The 22180-nt window shown below is 39.1% G+C and overlaps 1 protein-coding gene across 2 annotated transcripts in view; it reads left to right on the top strand.

Moving 5' to 3' along the window:
* LOC121871220 (armadillo segment polarity protein-like) overlaps window positions 1–22180 on the top strand; it is a 43061-nt gene that overhangs the window by 5540 nt on the left and 15341 nt on the right. For both annotated transcript variants that reach the window (XM_042373412.1, XM_042373413.1), the window contains exons 2-7: window positions 674–734; window positions 16463–16686; window positions 17212–17406; window positions 19884–20188; window positions 20467–20768; window positions 21281–21429. In XM_042373412.1, coding sequence (XP_042229346.1) covers window positions 701–734; window positions 16463–16686; window positions 17212–17406; window positions 19884–20188; window positions 20467–20768; window positions 21281–21429 — 1209 coding nt within the window. In that variant the 5' untranslated portion in view covers window positions 674–700. The remainder of the gene's footprint in view (window positions 1–673; window positions 735–16462; window positions 16687–17211; window positions 17407–19883; window positions 20189–20466; window positions 20769–21280; window positions 21430–22180) is intronic.

Here is a 22180-nt window from a genome sequence, read left to right as displayed (position 1 = left end):
TGATTTTGGAATAAGCTGAGAGGGATTTTGTTGGGGTCAAGGTTTTAATGTTTTTATGTACCGGGTACTGTACATATATTAGTTCACTTGAGTATTTTTATCCTTGTTGTGAATTACAGTAATAAGGAAACTAAAGATCTTTTGTTTAGCCTACTGTATTGTTGTTATAAAGCTAAGGACATGATCAAGTACAGGTGCTCCACGATTTATGAACACACGATTTAAGAACTTTCAGAGATATGAACAAACCTGTCCGTATGTCCATTTGATTGTTCATACTGCAAGTCATATGCACAGTTGCCTACAAAAATTATATAAAGTATTTATGCATTAAAGTACTGTTAAAGTCTGGTAAGATATACTGGAGAGTACAGTAATGTGCTGTACAGTACGGTATTTATTATTGGGGTATAGCTGTACTGTACAATCCTTTATTTTGTTAAATTTTGTACGATACTGAATATATGATATCTACATAATTAAAGTTGGACTTACGAACAAATCTCATGAATGGAACTTGTTCTTAAGTAGAGGAGCACCTGTAGGTACTACTGAACATGCTGATTAAGGATCTGTAGTTAATAAATTGATATTTGGATAATGACTTTTCCAGTACTGTACAGTATTGTAACTGGGAATTTGCATAATTCTAACATAGTTTTTTGTGTTTCAGAGTGAGGCGAGCTGAGCCGCCGGCACCATGAGTTATCAGATGCCCCAGCAAGCACGACCCTGTAAGTTGCTAGTACAGTACAATACAATACAGTATTTCCTGGGTCGAGTACATCAAAACATTTTTCTGCTGTATGAAGCCCCTTTCCTACTTTAGTGCAGATTGGTGGGAGTCAACAGCAGACATTTTTATTTACTTGTACTTCTCTTTCCTTGTTTTGGTAAATGAATGCATATAAGTTGACTGTGCATATGTGACTAGGGTTGTCCCACGGCCAGGGGATATTGTAGCCTTGGGTTTGTGACTTTACCTGACAATGGCCAACACAGCTTGTTTTACAACCTTGGATGAAGTACTGTACGGTAGTCTGAAACTTGGTGTAAATGGGGTTATGTACAATTTAATTTGGTTTAGTTTATAACATGGACACTGGACATGTAAGTATTCATGAATTTATATACTGTACTTATTTACTGAAAAAAAGTGTAAGGTTAATTTTGAAGAAAGAAACCAGATTTGTTTTGTCGACTGCTAATAGAAGTTTATTAGGAGGCGCTGTAGTTAACAATCTTCTCTAAATTGTACCGTAATTGGGGTGTGGCAGCCTAGTGGATGCAGTGCTCGAGTAGCTGCTGTATGTACTGTAGTTCACTCTCATTTGGCTCTTGTTCTTCTGTTGCTTCCTAGTTTTTCTTCTGGTATACAGTATAGTTATTAGAATGTACTTTTAGGAAGGATTTGTCTTATAATAATGAGTTAATGGCTTGTTTGTGGAAAGTTTACTTGATGTATTTTCTTGGCTTGGCTTTAGTGAGATTCAGTTTGTCTGTAATAAAATCCTTTTGGCTGGAATAAGTTGTGTTCATCAGTGAGAGATTCTGTCTCAAAAAAGGAGGGGTTGAAGCTTGGGTCCAAAATTGTCAATGGAACATGAATGTGTAGGTGAACATCTGGTAAACACAGAAACAGCAGTTGTTGAGGAGTCAGGTCCTATACTACACGGTATAGCTAGGTGGGTTGTAGATGATGTCACACATTGGAGTCATCTGTGTGTCTACCTTGTTTGAGGTTTTGTTTGTTATGGGTCAAGTCATACTTCCCTTACCTTAACAAGAAGGTGCCTTTCTCCATGTAAGTATGCCAGCCTCTTGTTGTGTTCATGGCTGTACTGTACCAACACATGTGACTGTAGAGAGGCCTTATTACTGTTATACTGTACAGCACCAGAAAGATCTAATACTATTTGTAATCTCAAGAAGTCACCAAGATTCATAGATTGCCAGCGTCCTCTGGAAAATGTTTCCATTAGATTTTCAAGAGCTTGTTAAGATTACTGTTATATAAGTTTATGGAGAGAACAACCTTCACAGGTTAGATTGTATAGCTAGGCAATAAATTATAGTGCAGTACAGTATTGCATAATTCACAAAATTAAAAGCAGTAAAATTCTGATACTGTATATGTACTGTATGACTACCACAAACCATATCAACTGCAGCACCAGGTTAGGTACTGTACTGTACTGTACTGTACTTCAGATAAATCTTGACTCAGAATTAAAATGGTTAAATTAGTGTGTAATAGGAAGGCAATACATGTACTATACTAGTAGTGGTGAAATCTTGGCCTTTCCATATCACTTTTTCTCAGGATTTGTTTGTGTACAATCATCATTTTTGTTTAGGCCTTTGTGAATGTAGTAACACAAAATTTGCACCACCAATTATGGTAAGTATTTCAAGGTAGATGGTACAGTATAAAAATTCTTTAAAGGCTAAGATACTGTATTGTAGATTATACACATTAAATTCAAGTACAGTACTACAAAGGTGACAAATTTGAGGAGTGCTTGACCTTTTATTTTTACTTAAATTACAGAACATTTCAAGATACTGCTGTGTAGTACAATACTGTACTGCATGATTAAGTTAAACTATTGGAGCCAAATCTCTCACACTTAATGCCAACTGAGGATGATTTATCATAAAGAAGGCTTTGTTGAATACAGTACTGTACATATTTCCCTGTGAGCTGTAACCCAGCTTGAAACATGAAAAAAAATTACTGGACAGTACAGATATTGTTTTACTGGATTTCGCTCTTTCTGTGTTCATAAAAAGTTTTTTTGTGACTTGTGTAAAGTCAGCTAAAAATTATTCTGCACCTTTACGGGTTCCTACAGTATGACACACCGGACTAAGAATTCTGAAAACACTCATGAGTTAAAGCGGATGTTGGCAGCCCTGGCTTCCTGAGTTGCCAGTTACTCTGTAGATAATATTTACCATAAGGTGTTTCAGTGTTTCTGCGTGCACAATGTGATACAAGATGCGAATAGAGTAGTTAACATCAAATAACTATATTTATAGAATGATTGACTCTTCAGTTACCTATGCGTAATATTGTACAGCAAGTCCTCACTTAACATCGTCCCGCTTAACGTTGTTTCAGTACTGTCGCTAAATTTTTGAGACCGAAAATTTTTTCAATTCCCGGTGATCGGATGCTACGTCATTTTGCGTCGTCAGGGACTACTTTTTAAGGCACATCACCCGCTCCCGTCTGGCTGCGGTATGCTCCCTTGGCTCGACGCACTGCTCTCATTCGCAGAACGTCACAGCGTCCCCAAATGACGCCAAGCCAGTCTTTGTTATGACTTCACATTATTTGTGTGTGCTTAAGTGCTGTTGCTCTAAAACTGTACTATAACCATTGAAATTGGCTTCCAAGTGCCCATTAAGTGCTATTGATGCTAGTGGTTAGTGAAGAGGCAACGCAAGACTATTACCCTGGCTACGAAAATGGATGTACCGTATTAGCCCATTTTCAAAAAGGCGAATGGGCTGTGGACAAAGCCGCTGTGCTTGGTCTAACCCCCACAACGGTGCATACTATCCAGACCAACGCTGACAAGATTAAGGTTAGTACTGGAAGTGGTTCTTCTCCGAGTGCTACTAAGACGACTCGTACTAGAAGCACTGTGATAGAGAAGGTGGAAAAGTTGCTGGCAATGTGGATGGAGGACCAGAATCAACGCAATGCCCCTGTGAGCCTTATGGTTATCCAGCATAAGGCCAGATCCTTGTTTGACGACTTAAAGGCAGAATAGGGTGAAGGATCGAAGGAAGAGATCTTTACGGCCAGCCGAGGATGGTTTCAACAATTTAAGCGTTATACCTTTCACAATATAAAGATGACTGGTGAAGCTGCCAGTTCAGAAACGGTTTCTGAAAGTTGCCTGAATGGTGTGTGGGGTAAACTGTGGCTCGAGTGCGTCAGCAGTTTTACGGGATTCACTGAGTTAATCCCAGCAGTGAATAGGGATATCCTCAGCTTGGCTAGAGAGGCAGGTTTTGATGAGCTGGAATCAGAGGATATTGAGGACGTCCTGGCATCCTATACAGAAGAGCTCACCAACGAAGATCTGCAACAATTAACAGAACACAGTCCTGTTGAAGATGACGACGAGGAAGAAGAACCTCCACGAATGCTAACTACCAAGAGGTTGGCAGAAGCGTTCAACATGATCCAGCAAGGTATGCAAATCCTTATACAGTGTATGACGACCCAAACAGAGAACGTAGCTCAAAGATTCAACGCGACATTGATGACAGTCTTGGTTGTTACACTGAGATCTATAAAGAGAAGAAGAGTAGCACCAAGCAGTCAACACTGGATTAATTTTTTCTTTGCGGGACGGCAGAAGCAGCAGCAGTATCTTCACAACAGCCGGCAGCCGAGTAGGAGCAAACATCAACAGAGGAGGAGCAAACAGCAGCGGAGGAACCCCAGTCAGCGCAGGAGGAGGAGGAGGCAGCCGCAGAGTCTCAGTGACTCACCACCACCCTCCTCCTCCTCCGCTGCCGCCATACGCCTCCTCCGCTCCCGCCATCCGCCTCCTCCGCTCCTGCCATCCGCCTCACTACCCACCAGACACCTCGGCCCATCGGTGATTACCCATAACAAACTTAGTACAGTACTTGTAGTTGTATATGCATGCATTATTTTCCATAGAAATGACAATAATTTTCTTTATTCATGGGGCAAAGAGAGGCTCAGGAACGTAACTCCCGTATTTTATCCATTTCTTATGGGGAAAATTGATTCGCTTAACATTGTTTCGTATAACTTCGCGTTTTCTGGAACGTGACCCCGACGTTAAGTGAGGACTTACTGTATAACTTTCCTACGTTACAAATGTTTTGTATTTGTTTTTTCTGGTTGAGGTCTTGTATTATGCCACTTCTCATCACTTTCTTAGATAGTGGTTATAATCATGAGTATTTATACAATTTCGTTGTATCTCATAGCATGCGAAATTCCTATACAGCACCTCAGTTTCTAGAATACCTGCCATTCTTACCGTATGTGGGTGACTAAACGTAATACTACTGTATAGTATATAATGCTATGACATTATCTGGTTTAAGTGCTATGGGTTTTATATGTATTCCTGATAATATCTCTGTGGTTACTTCACATGATATAAGGAATAACAGCACTTTAGTTTTACAATGAATCACACAATCAGAGATACCAACCTTACCAATACATGGCGTCAGTCTCGCAGTGTTCATTGCGAGAGCCACGCACCCAGGGGTGCAGAATAATTCTTTGGTGACTGTACATAACATTGTAATACACTGGCTTGGGTAACTCTTTTGTGATACTGTAATATTTTTACTCCTTTGGCAGTACAGTAGTACTGTAACTGTACTACACCTTTGACAGTTATGCATTTGTGCAGTAGTTCATATATCTGAAGATTACCAACCAAAAATAAAATGGCAGACACTTTCACATGACTGTGTTTACCGTACATCACATAGGTTATACTGTATCCACATTTGTGTATACACATTACTGTACTGTACAGTATGTCAGGGAAGGAGATGATGGACAGTCATCACCTGGAAGTTGCATCATTTCAAAATATCTATTTTTGGACACAAGATCCAGTTAGTCACTTTATTTTAAAAAAATTCTAGGTGTATAGGTGTTGAAGGTTGTGTTAATCACTGTTGATGCAGCTTGGTGAATGAACTATAATTCAAATAATTTTATTTTACATAAAGAACATTTATCACGTACAGTTCCCTTGTACAGGCTGTACAGTATCATCATCTCAGTTGGCTTTGATTGAATCAAATTACAGTATTTCGGCAGTTGAGATGGCAGAAAACATTTCCCTGCACTGTACAGTATTGCATGTAACCCACTTACGAAAGTAATATTTTTACTCTCAAATTTTCAACTTGCTGTATATTCAGGTACAAAAGGTAAGTACAGGTATCATTTATTGTGTAACAATGATTTAAGAATTAGCATAACTGTAAAATCATCTTAATACTGCACGTGTGATAATACAATACCGTACAGTACTCATACAGTATAGTATTATAAATTGTTTCTAATGATCAGCCATGGTGTTGTGTTCTTAATAGGTAGCATTATTGGCTCATTCATTTACTCTGTCTTTATAATACAGTACACTATTGTACTGCATTCTTGGGTTGACATCTTTCTGGCTGTGATGGGAAGGATAAGTTGATTTGAAGAGCTATTCATTTTGGCACTGACCCCACATGTGCTGATAACTGGGGTGTCTGCTGCCAGAAGTGTCCATAGCTATATGTGAGGCATATGGTACTTGTGCCTGTTTGTGGAGGTAACAACTTAATGAAATGTATTTCTCACAATCCAGAGAAAGATAATACTGTACAGTAGTGCAAAATGTGTGAAAAATCCAAGTTAAAAAAATTGACTTAGAAGATATATTTGATCCTGTTACCACAGGTGTGATAACTATCCTGTCTTTGTGGCTGACCAGGTCCTGATCCCTTAATTTTTAACACTCTGTAGTACAGGTAATAGGTTACTCTGCTCTGTAGTTTGCTGGGTTACCCAAGGTGCATGCCACCATAGTTCAGCAGCTAGTGGATTACCTCATACATTTGGCAGAATTCTCGTCCACCCAAGGTTGTTTTACCATTGGCAAGCATGCTCAATAGTGTGCAGTACTGTACTGTACTCATTTTATTGCTGGGCGTGCAAAGGCTGGTGTACAAACAAGGAACCCCGTCTTTCTCTCTAGCTGGTAATGAATTCAGGGACCTTTTACTTGAAGGCAGATGATTTACCACTGAGCTACAGTCACCAGTACAGTACACTTATACAGAGTGGGAAGTAGGCATGTATGTAGGACTTCTGAGTGCCCTCTTAGCTTTAAGGGAGAGTCACAACTCCCCAGTAAAAAGGTTTGTAAACCAATTACAAGTGAGAGCCCAAGGTGGATTGAGATTTTTTTCTTTCATATCGTGTATTACTATGTTCAAATTTGTATTTATGTACATAGTGAGAGGTTGGTGAAAATATTAGAATTCGTTAGTGAATGAAAGGAGGGAGAGAGGTAGACAAAGGAGGTGGAAGATGCACAAGAATTAAGGGGTGAACATCCAGGAAAAAGTGTTGCATGAATGACTGGAGGATGTGACATCAGGTGGTTTTGAGGGATGGACTTAATGTGGGAGGTGGAAGTGATAAGCAACAGCCTAGTTTAGTGTTAGTGGTGGCAAGCAAGGCCGAACACAAAGCCATGCCCCCTTCCTCTCTTAGGTTGTCATATCAGGGGCTTTCCCTCTCAGAAGCCAAATGCCATATCAATCCTAATGGCACATTACCCACCAAATGCTCACTCATAGTTCTCTCCAGAATCTCAATTAAAGGCAGAAACAACTAAGGGAAAGTTAAGTCCATATGACAGCTCCCTTCACTTCCCAGATACCCACCCTCCTGGTTGGCTGGTTGTTTGGGCTCTAGGCCTATCAACTGTCAGGGTTATTATCGCCATCAATGTCAAGCTACAACCACCACCCTTAGCACCTTCCTCAGGTGTTAAGGATAAATCTAAGACCACATACACTCCTACTGTGTATGTGGTCCTTGACTTGCGCCTTCCTACCCTACCTGGGTCTGATATCCCTAGCTCTTCCCTCATCAATACCTCCCTCACCCTCTTGTGACCCGTCGTGTAGAAAGACCTTGAGCCCGTGAATATGGTAGTAGGAGAGGGGTGGATGATTACTTTTGACCACAACTGTACCTGTGGTATTGGTCATATCAAAAGATGTACTGTATTGACACCATGTTTGGAAAAATAGTTTTTCTTTGGTCCCTGGGAAAAAAAAGTTAGTGTTTGTAATAACTCGGCTTAAAGGTTGGGGTTGGGTATTTTTGTGTCATGTTAAGTCATGTCATATGCCCCAAGGTAATTTCTCATTAATGCATTTTCTCTCATTATTTCATATTAGGGTGTCAGACTCATTTGTTGCCTTGGTTATCCCCCAGAAGTGATTACAGTACACTGTATTTACTGTAATATGTTTATTACATAAACTTTCAATAACAGTACTGTACACTGTGTACACATTTTGGGGATTACAGGGTCTTTAGTTTATATTTTGATATTTGCATTTAGACAGTACTGCAACACAGGATCTTTTTTCTGTGTGTTGCATTCTGGGAAATTACTGTATAATTCTTAAGTACTGTAGTCAGGAAAAAATATGGATATTTATGGTATATATATTGTGCTGTACAGTAGAGTAACTACTGTACTGTTTATTATTTATAGTTGTTGATGCATGTTGGATTATGTTAAGACCTTCATGTAGTAAATACTTATTGTAATTAGTAACATTTTAATTTGTGATGAGTTATGCAGGCCTTGTCGTTAAGACCTTCAAGTAATTTGTACTGACTACATTTACACTCTTATAATACAGTATTTCAATATCTGATGGATTGTGATGCCCTTTGGACTTTCTTCAGTAAATTCTTGTTGTAGTTACAGTGTTACTCTTTGTATTTACATTTTTGTTACATTTAATTTCTGATGGGTTGTAATGCCTCTTGGAATGTTTCAGTTAGACTTGGAAGTAATAATTAATTTATCTACATTAGTTACATCTTAATATCTGATGGGTTGTGATGCCTGTCAAGAAGACCTTGGAGTAGTTATTACTGATTGTATTTACACTTGCAGCCGGGTCACTGGTTCTTTCCTGCTTTGCAAATGTAAGCACACGTACTGTAGTGTTTAGTTTTACCCAGAGTCGTGTGTGTGTATCATAGACGTAGTTGGTTGTTTAACTCGCTCCAGTAATAACCTAACTTTTTACGCTTATGTTTTTGAATATCAATAATTTGTGTGTTTACTTGCCAGCTGGAACATTTTATAAGTGATTGTTATGTCCTTTTTCTGTTGTCTAAATTGTGTTGGTATCTTTATCTCTGCTGTGCTGTACTGTACTGTACTCATAACACTGCACTAATCTCAATAAACATACTAGTAAAGTTGTGAGTGAAGTTGTCATGAAATATGTGCCTTAACAAAATTATTCTTAAGTAATTTTCGAAATCAAACTCACAGTAAGAGACAGAAACCTGGATTAGAATAATAGCTTGTCTGGTTGACATTTTCTACAGGTGTGTTGTTTTAGTATATATAAGTTTCTGTCTTGTACTGTGCTGTGGGTCTGATTTCTGGAGCTGAAATCCATATTACAGTATTGTTAATCAAAGCAATTTTCTTTGAGAGGTAAGTTCAGGCACAAAAACGAATATTGCTTTCCAATGTTTATCAAGGTTAAACTTTTGCAAAAATTATGCCAAGTGCCTCTTTTTATTCCATTCTCACTCATTCTTCTCTTTCCCCCCCCCTCTTTTCTCCTTGTCATTCTTCCTCATCAAGTCCTATCCTCCTTTCCTAGTAAATACCTAGATTTGGTTACCTTCCTGAATGTTATCAGTTCCGGGTAAGTTGACGTTTGTACTCGTGTACTGTAGAGTGGCAGGACACACAAGTTAGTATTGTGTCTGGGTTGTGCTTTCATTTTTGCTGTTGAGTCTTAGGAACAATACCGGCCACACCCACTGAGATATCGACCAGTCAAATAAATTATTTAAATACGGCTCCATACTTGACTCACTCAGGCAGGTTTACCCTGATTCTGTTAAACTTGTAATGAAATTTCACTAAACTCACTTTTTTTCTGGAAAACATGATGCAAAATTCTGATTTTTGAAAGCATTAGCCCTCTGTGTCTGTCAGAAGTTATGGTTTAAAGTGTAGAAACATTTGTGTAGGATGTGCTGTTTTTGTGCTCTACAAGCTGTAGGTGGGGAGAGTGAGGAGACTACTCCAGTGTCTAGAATGAGAGTGTAAATACAGTACAGTACTGTACCTGTAATGACACAGTGTAACCAGAGCTTGGCTGGATGGCCTCCCTAATACATTTGTATGTACAGTACCTCGAAGAAAGAAAAAAAACATATAGCATAGTACAGTACAGTATATTGATGCTATTCAAAATATTTTTGAAAGTTGTGTATGAATGGTGATTTGTAATTTCAAAAATGTTTTAGAAGAGAGAAATACTCCAATAGGCTTCTACAATACTACATTTACCCCAAAAGAAACTTAAAGTTGCAATATGTAGTTAGCACAAGTTCAGCTGGAACAAAAGGGGTTTGTCCTTGTGATTAGCTTAAACTATGTTAGTAGGGGGGTGGGATATACAGTACAGTACAGTACCTTCATCAATAACTTCAGTTTTTTATGCACCACCTTGCCGTGTGTGTGTGTATTAGTGTGGTGCCGTCTGTGGCTGTATTCAGTATTAACATTTTGGTTTCTATAGAATACTTTTGGTGTATAATTGCCTTTACTAGGGGCTAGCCATTATAGATACACACATGCATATTCAATCAACCACTCATGTCCTCAGGGCTGGCAATAACAACATTCTTGGGCTGGTCATCATTAGTTCTCTCGGGTCTTGTATCTGTGAGGACTCGGCTTGTAATTTTATTCATCCATCCCAGTCGCTGACTTCCCCTGGCCCGCTTACCTTCAGTTAATGTCTCCACCATCATCCCCTCATCTCTAAAGTTCTGGTCAAAGTACAATACTGTCCAATAATTATTTTTTCTTATTCTATAAAACTCTAGTGCAGTATACTGTATCTTAGTTTCAGTCAACAATCGTGCTTCTATATTTGTTTTCTATCTATAACTGTTAACATATTCCTGGAGCACCACATTTTGAAAGCTTATTAATGTGACTCAGAAGTTGAGAGATGAATGTTTACAGTAACTTGGGGGAAACAACCAGCTTTCTGCACCTCTTTTGATGCTCCTTTTTATTCCATGATTGAAGGTTCAGATCTGGTACACGTAGTGGCTACAGCAGAGAAACTATCTGTCAAGCTGTTAGTGACAAGTACAGTACAGTATACTGTAATTTATTTTAAATAATTTTATAGCCTGTGAATTTATTTAAGTTTTAGTGTAAAGTTACAGTTTACAGTAACAGTTCAGACATTAGGTTGTAGGGCTTGTTGGAGCCATGGTTATTTTTTTATTAATTTTTTAAGCCCTTGCCTTAGACAAATGCAGGTACTGTAGATCATGATAGCTCTGGGTTTGACTTGAGGCAATATACCATTGACTCACTGATTGATTTCAGTCTTAGTGGGAAAGTGTATTTTTGGTTTCATTCTTGGCAATGTCCAATATGTTGGTAAGCTTTAATTTTTTTTCAATCTTTGGTTGGAGGGATGTGCAATTGTTAATGATCCATTTTTCTTTAATTTCTTGTCACATCTTCTATTATTTGACTGTATGTTTCACTTACTTTATACATTATTTACCTGCAAATTATGGAGTATTATGTTTTAACTCGCCAAAATATATACTGTACAGTGATCCAGCCAAACCCAATACTAGCAACAATATCTATATACTTGTCCTCCTTACATAACTAAACTGTGTGTTGTATAGATGCTGTGTCACCTGTGTGTTGTATAGATGCTGTGTCACCTGTGTGTTGTATAGATGCTGTGTCACCTGTGTGTTGTATAGATGCTGTGTCACCTGTGTGTTGTATAGATGCTGTGTTCACTGTGTGTTGTATAGATGCTGTGTCACCTGTGTGTTGTATAGATGCTGTGTTAACTGTGTGTTGTATAGATGCTGTGTCACCTGTGTGTTGTATAGATGCTGTGTTAACTGTGTGTTGTATAGATGCTGTGTCACCTGTGTGTTGTATAGATGCTGTGTTAACTGTGTGTTGTATAGATGCTGTGTCACCTGTGTGTTGTATAGATGCTGTGTTAACTGTGTGTTGTATAGATGCTGTGTCACCTGTGTGTTGTATAGATGCTGTGTCACCTGTGTGTTGTATAGATGCTGTGTCACCTGTGTGTTGTATAGATGCTGTGTCACCTGTGTGTTGTATAGATGCTGTGTCTGTGTGTTGTATAGATGCTGTGTCACCTGTGTGTTGTATAGATGCTGTGTCACCTGTGTGTTGTATAGATGCTGTGTCACCTGTGTGTTGTATAGATGCTGTGTCACCTGTGTGTTGTGTAGATGCTGTGTCACCTGAGTGCTGTATACATGCTGTCTTAACTGAGTGTTGTATACATGTTGTCTTAACTGAGTGCTGTATACATGCTGCCTTAACTGAGTGCTGTATACATGCTGTGTCACCCGTAAGCAGATAGATGCCTGTGTGGGCAGGCAGATGTGTCACCTGTGTGTTGTATAGATGTGTTAACTGTGTGTTGTATAGATGTTGTGTGTCACCCACGTGTTGCTAGATGCTGTGTTAACTGCGTGTTGTATAGGATGCTGTGTCACCTGTGTGTTGTGGCAGATGCTGTGTTAACTGTGGGTGCCGGTATAGATGCTGTGTCACCTGTGTGCTGCATACATGCTGTCTTAACGAGCGTTGCATATTACGTCATTTAACTGTGTGTTGTATAGATGCTGTGTCACCTGTGTGTTGTATAGATGCTGTGTCACCTGTGTGTTGTATAGATGCTGTGTCACCTGTGTGTTGTGTAGATGCTGTGTCACCTGAGTGCTGTATACATGCTGTCTTAACTGAGTGTTGTATACATGTTGTCTTAACTGAGTGCTGTATACATGCTGCCTTAACTGAGTGCTGTATACATGCTGTCTTAACTGAGTACTGTATACATGCTGCCTTAACTGAGTGCTGTATACATGTTGTCTTAACTGAGTGCTGTATACATGCTGTCTTAACTGAGTGTTGTATACATGTTGTCTTAACTGAGTGCTGTATACATGCTGTCTTAACTGAGTGTTGTATACATGTTGTCTTAACTGAGTGCTGTATACATGTTGTCTTAACTGAGTGCTGTATACATGTTGTCTTAACTGAGTGCTGTATACATGTTGTCTTAACTGAGTGCTGTATACATGCTGTCTTAACTGAGTGCTGTATACATGCTGTCTTAAGTGAGTGCTGTATACATGTTGTCTTAAGTGAGTGCTGTATACATGCTGTCTTAACTGAGTGCTGTATACATGCTGTCTTAACTGAGTGCTGTATACATGTTGTCTTAACTGAGTGCTGTATACATGTTGTCTTAAGTGAGTGCTGTATACATGTTGTCTAAAGTGAGTGCTGTATACATGTTGTCTTAACTGAGTGCTGTATACATGTTGTCTTAAGTGAGTGCTGTATACATGTTGTCTTAAGTGAGTGCTGTATACATGTTGTCTTAACTGAGTGCTGTATACATGCTGTCTTAAGTGAGTGCTGTATACATGTTGTCTTAACTGAGTGCTGTATACATGTTGTCTTAACTGAGTGCTGTATACATGTTGTCTTAAGTGAGTGCTGTATACATGTTGTCTTAAGTGAGTGCTGTATACATGTTGTCTTAACTGAGTGCTGTATACATGTTGTCTTAACTGAGTGCTGTATACATGTTGTCTTAAGTGAGTGCTGTATACATGCTGTCTTAAGTGAGTGCTGTATACATGTTGTCTTAACTGAGTGCTGTATACATGCTGTCTTAAGTGAGTGCTGTATACATGCTGTCTTAACTGAGTGCTGTATACATGCTGTCTTAACTGAGTGCTGTATACATGCTGTCTTAACTGAGTGCTGTATACATGTTGTCTTAACTGAGTGCTGTATACATGCTGTCTTAAGTGAGTGCTGTATACATGCTGTCTTAACTGAGTGCTGTATACATGTTGTCTTAACTGAGTGCTGTATACATGCTGTCTTAAGTGAGTGCTGTATACATGCTGTCTTAACTGAGTGCTGTATACATGTTGTCTTAACTGAGTGCTGTATACATGTTGTCTTAACTGAGTGCTGTATACATGCTGTCTTAACTGAGTGCTGTATACATGTTGTCTTAACTGAGTGCTGTATACATGTTGTCTTAACTGAGTGCTGTATACATGCTGTCTTAAGTGAGTGCTGTATACATGCTGTCTTAACTGAGTGCTGTATACATGTTGTCTTAACTGAGTGCTGTATACATGTTGTCTTAACTGAGTGCTGTATACATGCTGTCTTAACTGAGTGCTGTATACATGTTGTCTTAACTGAGTGCTGTATACATGCTGTCTTAAGTGAGTGCTGTATACATGCTGTCTTAACTGAGTGCTGTATACATGCTGTGTGTGATTTTGATGATGTATGATGTTTCTTCCATGGTTGACTGAGGCAATATATTTAGTAATCCCACAAGTCTCTACCTGACTTAAACCTCACTGTCTGTGGTGAAGGGAGTACAGAAACCTCAAAGAACAGAGAGAAGAGAAAGGGGGGGGGGTAACCTGAATGATGAAGACAAGTGTAGTGAGTGACAGGGAAAGTGTTGATACAGTATAGGGATTTAGAAATGCTTACTTGTTCATAACCTAAACTTACAGCATACACATTATATACAGGGTAAACAAATAGAGGTATTCACGTGTACTTAGTCATTCATTCCCTCAAGTTAGATGATAAATTACATCCATATTAATTAGCATTGCTTCATGTAAACACACTGGACAAGTTAAGTGTGTGGTATTAGTATTACTTTTAGTCATAGAAACAGTTTAAGTTGGTGATGGTGTCAAGTATGGCAGGTCATTGGGCCCCTAACTTAACCACAAGGATTAGGTTCCAATTGTAATGGTTCTCAATGCTTATGGTTATGATAGGTTGAGGGCTGTTTGGACCAGTCACTTGGATACAGAGCCAGTAAAGAAAAGCAGGTGGAGCCCACTCAACATCTCACAGGCATCAGATACACCGTACTGTACTTGAATCAGAGATAATTATTATGGTGCGAGTTAACAGCAGAAGTCGTGTCAATTTGTATGCCAATACTCCTCGATGGGCTCCCAAGAGATAAGAAAATACCACTTAGGGATGAAATCGGTAAATGTGGATGAGTTTAGAGAGTAGAGAAGCACTTAAATAAAATATTGTGGAAGTACTGTATTATATATGAGATCATCATCCAGCAGTGACCTGATACTGTACTGGCTTAGGATGATGGTGATGATGGCAGCAAAGGTTATGGGGAAGCCATCATCCTGCTCTTGTTCCTACAGATTTAATGAGAGAAACCTCAGTAGATGATTTCATATAAATGCTGCACCATAATACAGACAATTTTATGTGGAAAGACTTCAGCCACTGGTGTGCTGTAGCCAATATTAAATTTGTGAAACGTATGGATATATTTATCATTTTTCACATCTCTGGAAAGAAAACAAGTAGCAGTACAGTACTGTACAGTAATCAGTCATCCATAGATTCTTTGTTCACTGCAATTATATATTATTTAATCCCTTGAGTACTATATGATGACAACCCATTGTGTGTTCTGATTTAATCCCTGCAGTACAGTACAGTGTCGTGAGCCTGTGGATACCGTGACCTGTATTGTTGAATAAGATGATGCGCTGTACGCACTGTTCTCCGGTTATGTCAAACTGAGTAATGATTTACCAAGCTAAGGAATTTATTTTCTAGCTGTCATCTTTTTAAGCAGTCTTCTATTTTTATCAAGCAGAATAAAAATGAGACGTAATTTTGTAACTGGGATTTATATTTTTCAAGGCAAACTTTTTTCTTTTTCTTTTTTTCACTGAACCATCTTATTTAAAGTACTACTGTATAATCTTCTATTTCCCATGCTTTTTCAAATATTTTATTTTATTTTATTTTTACCATGATTGTGACTATACAGTACATACTGTATTGAGAAGTACACTCAAATATTAATTTCCAATTACAGTTTCCCGATCTCATAAAACTTTATGTAATCATTACATTATTTTCCATTATACCGTGCTGGGACAGAACCCCACACTCCCCTTCCGCCTGATTATCCTCTCAAGTCTCCCACTAAAAAATAGTATAAGAAGACTGCTGCTTCCAAGATGAGATCATGTGTACTGGCAGACCAGAAGCCCAGCAAACCCATGTTCACCTATTCTGTAGGTGGTTCCATCTCTTACCTGTGCTGTGGCTCACACCTCACTCCACCAGGGAGCTCCCCTCAGAGATGATAACCAAGATAGAAAAGCCTCCATTCTGCCCTGTTACCACATATCTCCTTTACCACTTCTATTCTCCTTATTCCCACCTGTTTTTTCTCTCACATATTGATCATCTTTTGCCTCCTTGATGTAGGGTGTCACCATCTGTTCTTAATAATAACACGTTGTTGTAGGCTATATTGTACAGTACTGTACAATATACTGTTTCTAACATTAAACATTATGCCTTTTATATTTGTTCTTAATGGAATGGAGATCAAGTGAGCCTTTATATTTTTTCTTAATGGAATGGAGATCAAGTGAGCCTTTTTCATTAAAGATAAAAACAAAGCTTGATATTGTGTGAGACAAAGGTATAATGTAGACTAATACTGTACTTGTTTTCTCTTGCCACGACAGTGTCGCAAGGCGGGTACCACAACCCTACAGACATGCCTATGCAGAACCCCAAAGAGCAGATTGCCATGTGGCAGCAGAACACATACATGAGTGACTCGGGCATCCACTCCGGGGCCACCACAAATGCCCCATCCCTCACTGGCAAGGAGGAGGACATGGATGCTGATTGGATTGAGGGACAACCACAGCCTGGCTTCAACCAAGCAGCCTTCACTACTGAGCAGGTAGCAAATACAGTACACTGTACTTCTTATGTTCACCAAAAATACAGAAAAAGGATTTTTGTGTTTGGTGTCATCTGGGGAGCATATAGTCTCCACTTATGGTAGTCTCTGTGACCAAGTTCTTGTCATTACATGCTCCCTTATTTTAGATCCACTTTATAATTTCTCAACCATAGAAAGAATTTCAATGAAACTTATTTGAATGTAATTTGATAAGGGACTGACCTATACAAAATTCAAGCTATTTTCATGCCTAAGTAAGTATTACTTTGCGGATGTGACCTGCAGTTTGGCTTAGAACAACACTAGTCATACTCTGAAGGTTAAACCTCTAGGTAACTTATGGAAAAACATCAGGATAAGGCTACTGGACTTACCTTAGTAAATACTGTACTGAGTACATCTGCCACGGCTCTCAGTGTATGTCTACAGTGATACTGTATAACACAGTATATCCTTCTCTGGGACAGTACAATCTGTGTGTACAGTATTAAGGATTCATTACAGCAGTTTTTGTGTTTTTAGGTTGACGACATGAACCAGCAGTTGAACCAGACTCGATCCCAGCGAGTAAGGGCTGCCATGTTTCCTGAGACGCTGGATGAGGGCATGGAGATTCCTTCAACCCAGTTTGATCCACAGCAGCCCACAGCTGTTCAGAGGCTGGCAGAGCCTTCCCAGATGCTCAAGCATGCAGTTGTGAACTTGATCAATTACCAGGTTAGTGTATAGTAAACTTGATCAGTTGCCAGATAAATGTACTGTTTAGTAAACTTGATCAGTTACCAGATCATTGTACAGCATGCCCTTACAATTCGCGGGGGTTTGGGTCTCAAAATTGCTGCGAATGCCAAATCCGCAAATATCATTTACTGACTGGGGGGGGGGATATTTTTACTCATGTGCAAAGAAAAGTATATTCCCTTATATGTTTGCCATTTGGGCAATAATTTCTTTTACCTGTACTGTATGTGTGCATGTTTGAAGCCACAATAGACACACACATACACACACACACACAGATACACACACACACACACACAGATACACACACACACACACAGATACACACACACACACACACACACAGATACACACACACACAGATACACACACACAGATACACACACACACACATACACACACACACACAGATACACACACACACACACACACACACACACACACACACACACACACACACACACACACACAGATACACACACACACACAGATACACACACACACAGATACACACACACACACAGATACACACACACACACACACACAGATACACACACACACACACACACACACACACACACACAGATACACACACACACACACACACACACACACACACACACACACACACACAGATACACACACACACACACAGATACACACACACACACACAGATACACACACACACACAGATACACACACACACACACACACACACACACACACACACACACACACACACACACACACACACAGATACACACACACACACACACACACACACACACACACACACACACACACATACATATATAATAATGGGAAAATCCTCTCACAAATAATCAGAAACAAGACAACAAAATGTATTGAAATGTAAAAAAAAAATGCGAGAGTCTACCCTCAAGTCAACTCCATGCTTTGTTATTAAAGTTGGGTTGATTGAGTTGCCATACGATATTTTTTTCCTCATTAAAATTACTATCTCTAGAGCGAATGGAATCTGAGCCCCAGCTGGGTTGATATGTAGATCAAACTTACAGAATTTCTTTCATTCTAACCAACCCAACATGAACAATTTTGGTAATTGTGGTGTAATACTGATTTTTTTTCACAATATGTGTGTAGGATGGTGTGTGCATGTAACTGAGTAAAAATTAATAAACAAAGTTATGTATATTTACCTGAAAATATGAGTTTTAAAACAACCATAACACCTCACAGCCATAGTTTTATTAAAATAATATATACAATACCAGGAAATGTGAGGAATAAATAGGAATAATACCAATAAATAAGTTACAACAAGAAAGGCTATTGCCAAACCAGTAAATAAAAGCCAAATGAAGGTTTAACACAGTCGTCATTTGCATACATATCCCTGCTCCAACAGTAATTAAGATCAGCTGGGACGCTGTTTCCCTAGCAATGCTCCCCACCAGTGCCGGATTAACCATGAGGCACTTGAGGCACTGGCCTCAGGCCCCCCGACTCTAAGGGGCCCCCAAATCCAAACATTCTCGAAGTTGAAGCGTATAAAACATGAACTTCGTTCAACGATGTCCTAGCAACGTCTCAATTTTCTGTCTCTTATGAACATTAAATGTGTTATTTTGTAGAAGCTTAATATTGATGAAATCACTGATAAATTTGGGTATATTTTGTTCTTGTTATTTATATATACCTTGAGGGTAGGGGGCCCCAAGTTGATCTGTACCTCAGGCCCCTATTAAGCTTAATCCAGCCCTGCTCCCCACCAGCTATACTCTGCGCTCTCCTCCTGCTATGTGTTTGCCCTTAGGACAATTATTTCTTTACTTTTTTCACAATACAAGATATATATATTTAGGATGGTATGTGCACGTAACTGAGTAAAAATTAATGAAGAAAGTTACGTACAATATATCTACTGTACTCGAAAATAGGTGTTGAAAAAACCATAACACCTCACAGCTTGCCCCAGGTGGTTACAATGACGAGTTAACCTAGCTACAATGCCATGATTAATCCCTATTAAACACCATTCTATCAATAAACACTAATAATAACAGTAAATCCAGTGAAATATGGCAGTGAGGAGCACTAACTAGCAGTCACTCACTCCCCTTACCCGCTCCCGTTGCCAGGCGTAGCCAGGCATTCGTAATGGGAGAATTACATGACATTCTTTTCTCTCTTCACTCATTTGGGCACCTTCCCAGATCTATGTACAGTAACTAAAACAACTATCTGTGCATACTTTGTGGGAAACAATATGAGACCATGGACGATAATTTTTGGCATATGAGGGCTGTCACTAGTCACACGTAAAATTTCAGAGCATATCAACCCCCACCTGCACAGGTAGTTGTTTTAGCTACTGTACTTATAAGGTTTATCATTTGCCTCCTAGCCTGCCCTGTTCTAGTGTGGTTCCCCTGATATCTTCATGCCTGACAACTTGCACATCCACAGGACGACGCTGACCTAGCCACACGCGCCATCCCCGAGTTGATCAAGTTATTGAACGATGAGGACCAAGTCGTGGTGTCCCAGGCAGCCATGATGGTGCACCGTCTCAGTAAGAAGGAGGCTTCTCGTCACGCAATCATGAACTCGCAGCAGATGGTGGCAGCTCTCGTCCGTGCCCTCTCCAATTCAAATGACTTGGAGACCACCCGAGTGACAGTGGGAGCTCTGCACAACTTGTCTCATCACCGTCAGGGTCTACTGGCAATCTTTAAGTCAGGCGGCATCCCTGCCCTGGTCAAACTTCTCAGGTACGATAAAGTTCATCACTCGTTTGTCACTATAACCTGCCACTTACGTGTAGAGACATATACTGTACCCTGTATGTCTTCAACCAGCCTGAACAACTGGACATGTTTAAGGGTGACTTGAGGAGTTGCAACATCCTGTATGTCATTTTGAGTTTAGGAGAAACTTAAATATTCATTAATGATTATATTAAAACTTGTTTACTGATGCAAATTTAGTTTTGTTGATGCTTATTTGTGCTGAATGATTTTTAGAAAAATTTTCTGACACTATCCTGCAGCTCACCAGTGGAATCTGTACTGTTTTATGCCATCACAACACTGCACAATCTGCTGCTTCACCAAGAAGGTTCAAAAACTGCCGTGCGCATGGCAGGTGGGCTTCAGAAGATGGTTGCCCTCCTCCAGCGTAACAATGTCAAGTTTTTGGCTATTGTTACTGACTGTCTGCAGATTTTGGCATATGGCAATCAAGAATCTAAGCTTATTATCCTAGCCTCTCAGGGACCACAGGAGTTGGTGCGGATCCTACGTTCCTACACATATGAAAAGCTTCTGTGGACCACCTCAAGAGTTCTGAAGGGTAAGAATAGTGCAACAGATTCATATCATTTTATCATTGTACCTTTGGTTCAGAAGACTAAAAAATGAAGTACCTCAATTTATTTTTAGACCCAAGCTAACCAATCTTAGCCGAACCAAATTTCACTAAACCTTACTTAACCAAACCCATACCATATCAAACTGAACCACTAAGTAAACCTACCCTAATCTAATTGAATCTAGCCCAATCAAAATGAGCTAAACTTGTACTGACCTAAACTAAGTCAAACCTAACCTATCCTAACATCATAATGCCAATTTTATTGTGGTTGTGAGTTTCTCTTGAGTCTATCTTAGTACCTGTACTGTTCTTTTCACCTTGTGTACAGTAGTTGCCTTGCATCACTCTTTTCTATTATTTCCCTCATAAGTTTTTTGCACACATTTATCCTGCCCACACAAAAGGAGGAGAGGATTAAGATGATTAAAAAGCTAAATAAAGGTCATAATATTTGAGAAAAAAAATTTAACTTCGATTTTTTCTTTCAACAGTTTTGTCCGTGTGCTCCAGCAACAAACCCGCCATTGTAGAGTCTGGGGGCATGCAGGCCTTGGCCATGCACCTCACACATCAGTCAACTCGCCTCGTACAGAACTGCCTCTGGACACTGCGTAATCTTTCTGATGCTGCAACTAAAGTCGTACGTATTAAACAAATTTGTAAACCAGCACAGAACTGCCTCTGGGCACTTAGTTTATAACCTTTCTGATACTGTACTGCATTTAAAAATGTATATACCGTACTGTGTTTACTGAATGAAAGAGCTTATACAGAACTACCTCTTTGCACTTAATAGCCTTTCTTACACTGCAAATATTAGTCATGTGCACCAACTGTATGAGTGAACTTGTACTGTTAAGAGTTTTATTGTTTCTCAGTTGTTGTTTTTTTTTCAGAGTAAAATAAAAATAAATGATGACATGCTGATGTTGACACTAGACTGTATGAAGCAACAAGAATCAACCAGATTCTTGGGCCTTTTACAATGGAAACACCTTAGTTAACAAAACATATATTACAACACAGAATGAATAGATTACACAGAAGGAAGAGATAGTTTGTAGTTTCTCTTGATTCCTGTCACTTGATGTTACAGCAGAGTTGGAAAAGGATTTGAAAAGTAAAAAAAATCAATGTTTTCATTATGCTGTACATGGAGGTACAGTTATATTAAATGGACAGGAAGGTCTTGAACAATCCCTACTGATTTGTTCTTTGTATATCTGTAGAAGAAAAATATATACTATACCTCTGTGTATTTATCCCCTACTTCTCATACTAAAATAGTGTATGTCTGTAGCAAGGGATTTTAACCAGACTTTGCTTGTAGATATATTACAAGAGAATTATAAATTGGTTTGTTAATCAGAATTTTCTATTATTAGTTTGAG

This window comes from Homarus americanus, unplaced genomic scaffold (assembly GCF_018991925.1).
Source record: "Homarus americanus isolate GMGI-L3 unplaced genomic scaffold, GMGI_Hamer_2.0 scaffold40565, whole genome shotgun sequence".
Taxonomy (NCBI): Eukaryota; Metazoa; Arthropoda; class Malacostraca; order Decapoda; family Nephropidae; genus Homarus; species Homarus americanus.
The sequence above is the reverse complement of the archived record's forward strand: the minus strand, read 5'-3'. Positions and strand labels throughout refer to the sequence as shown.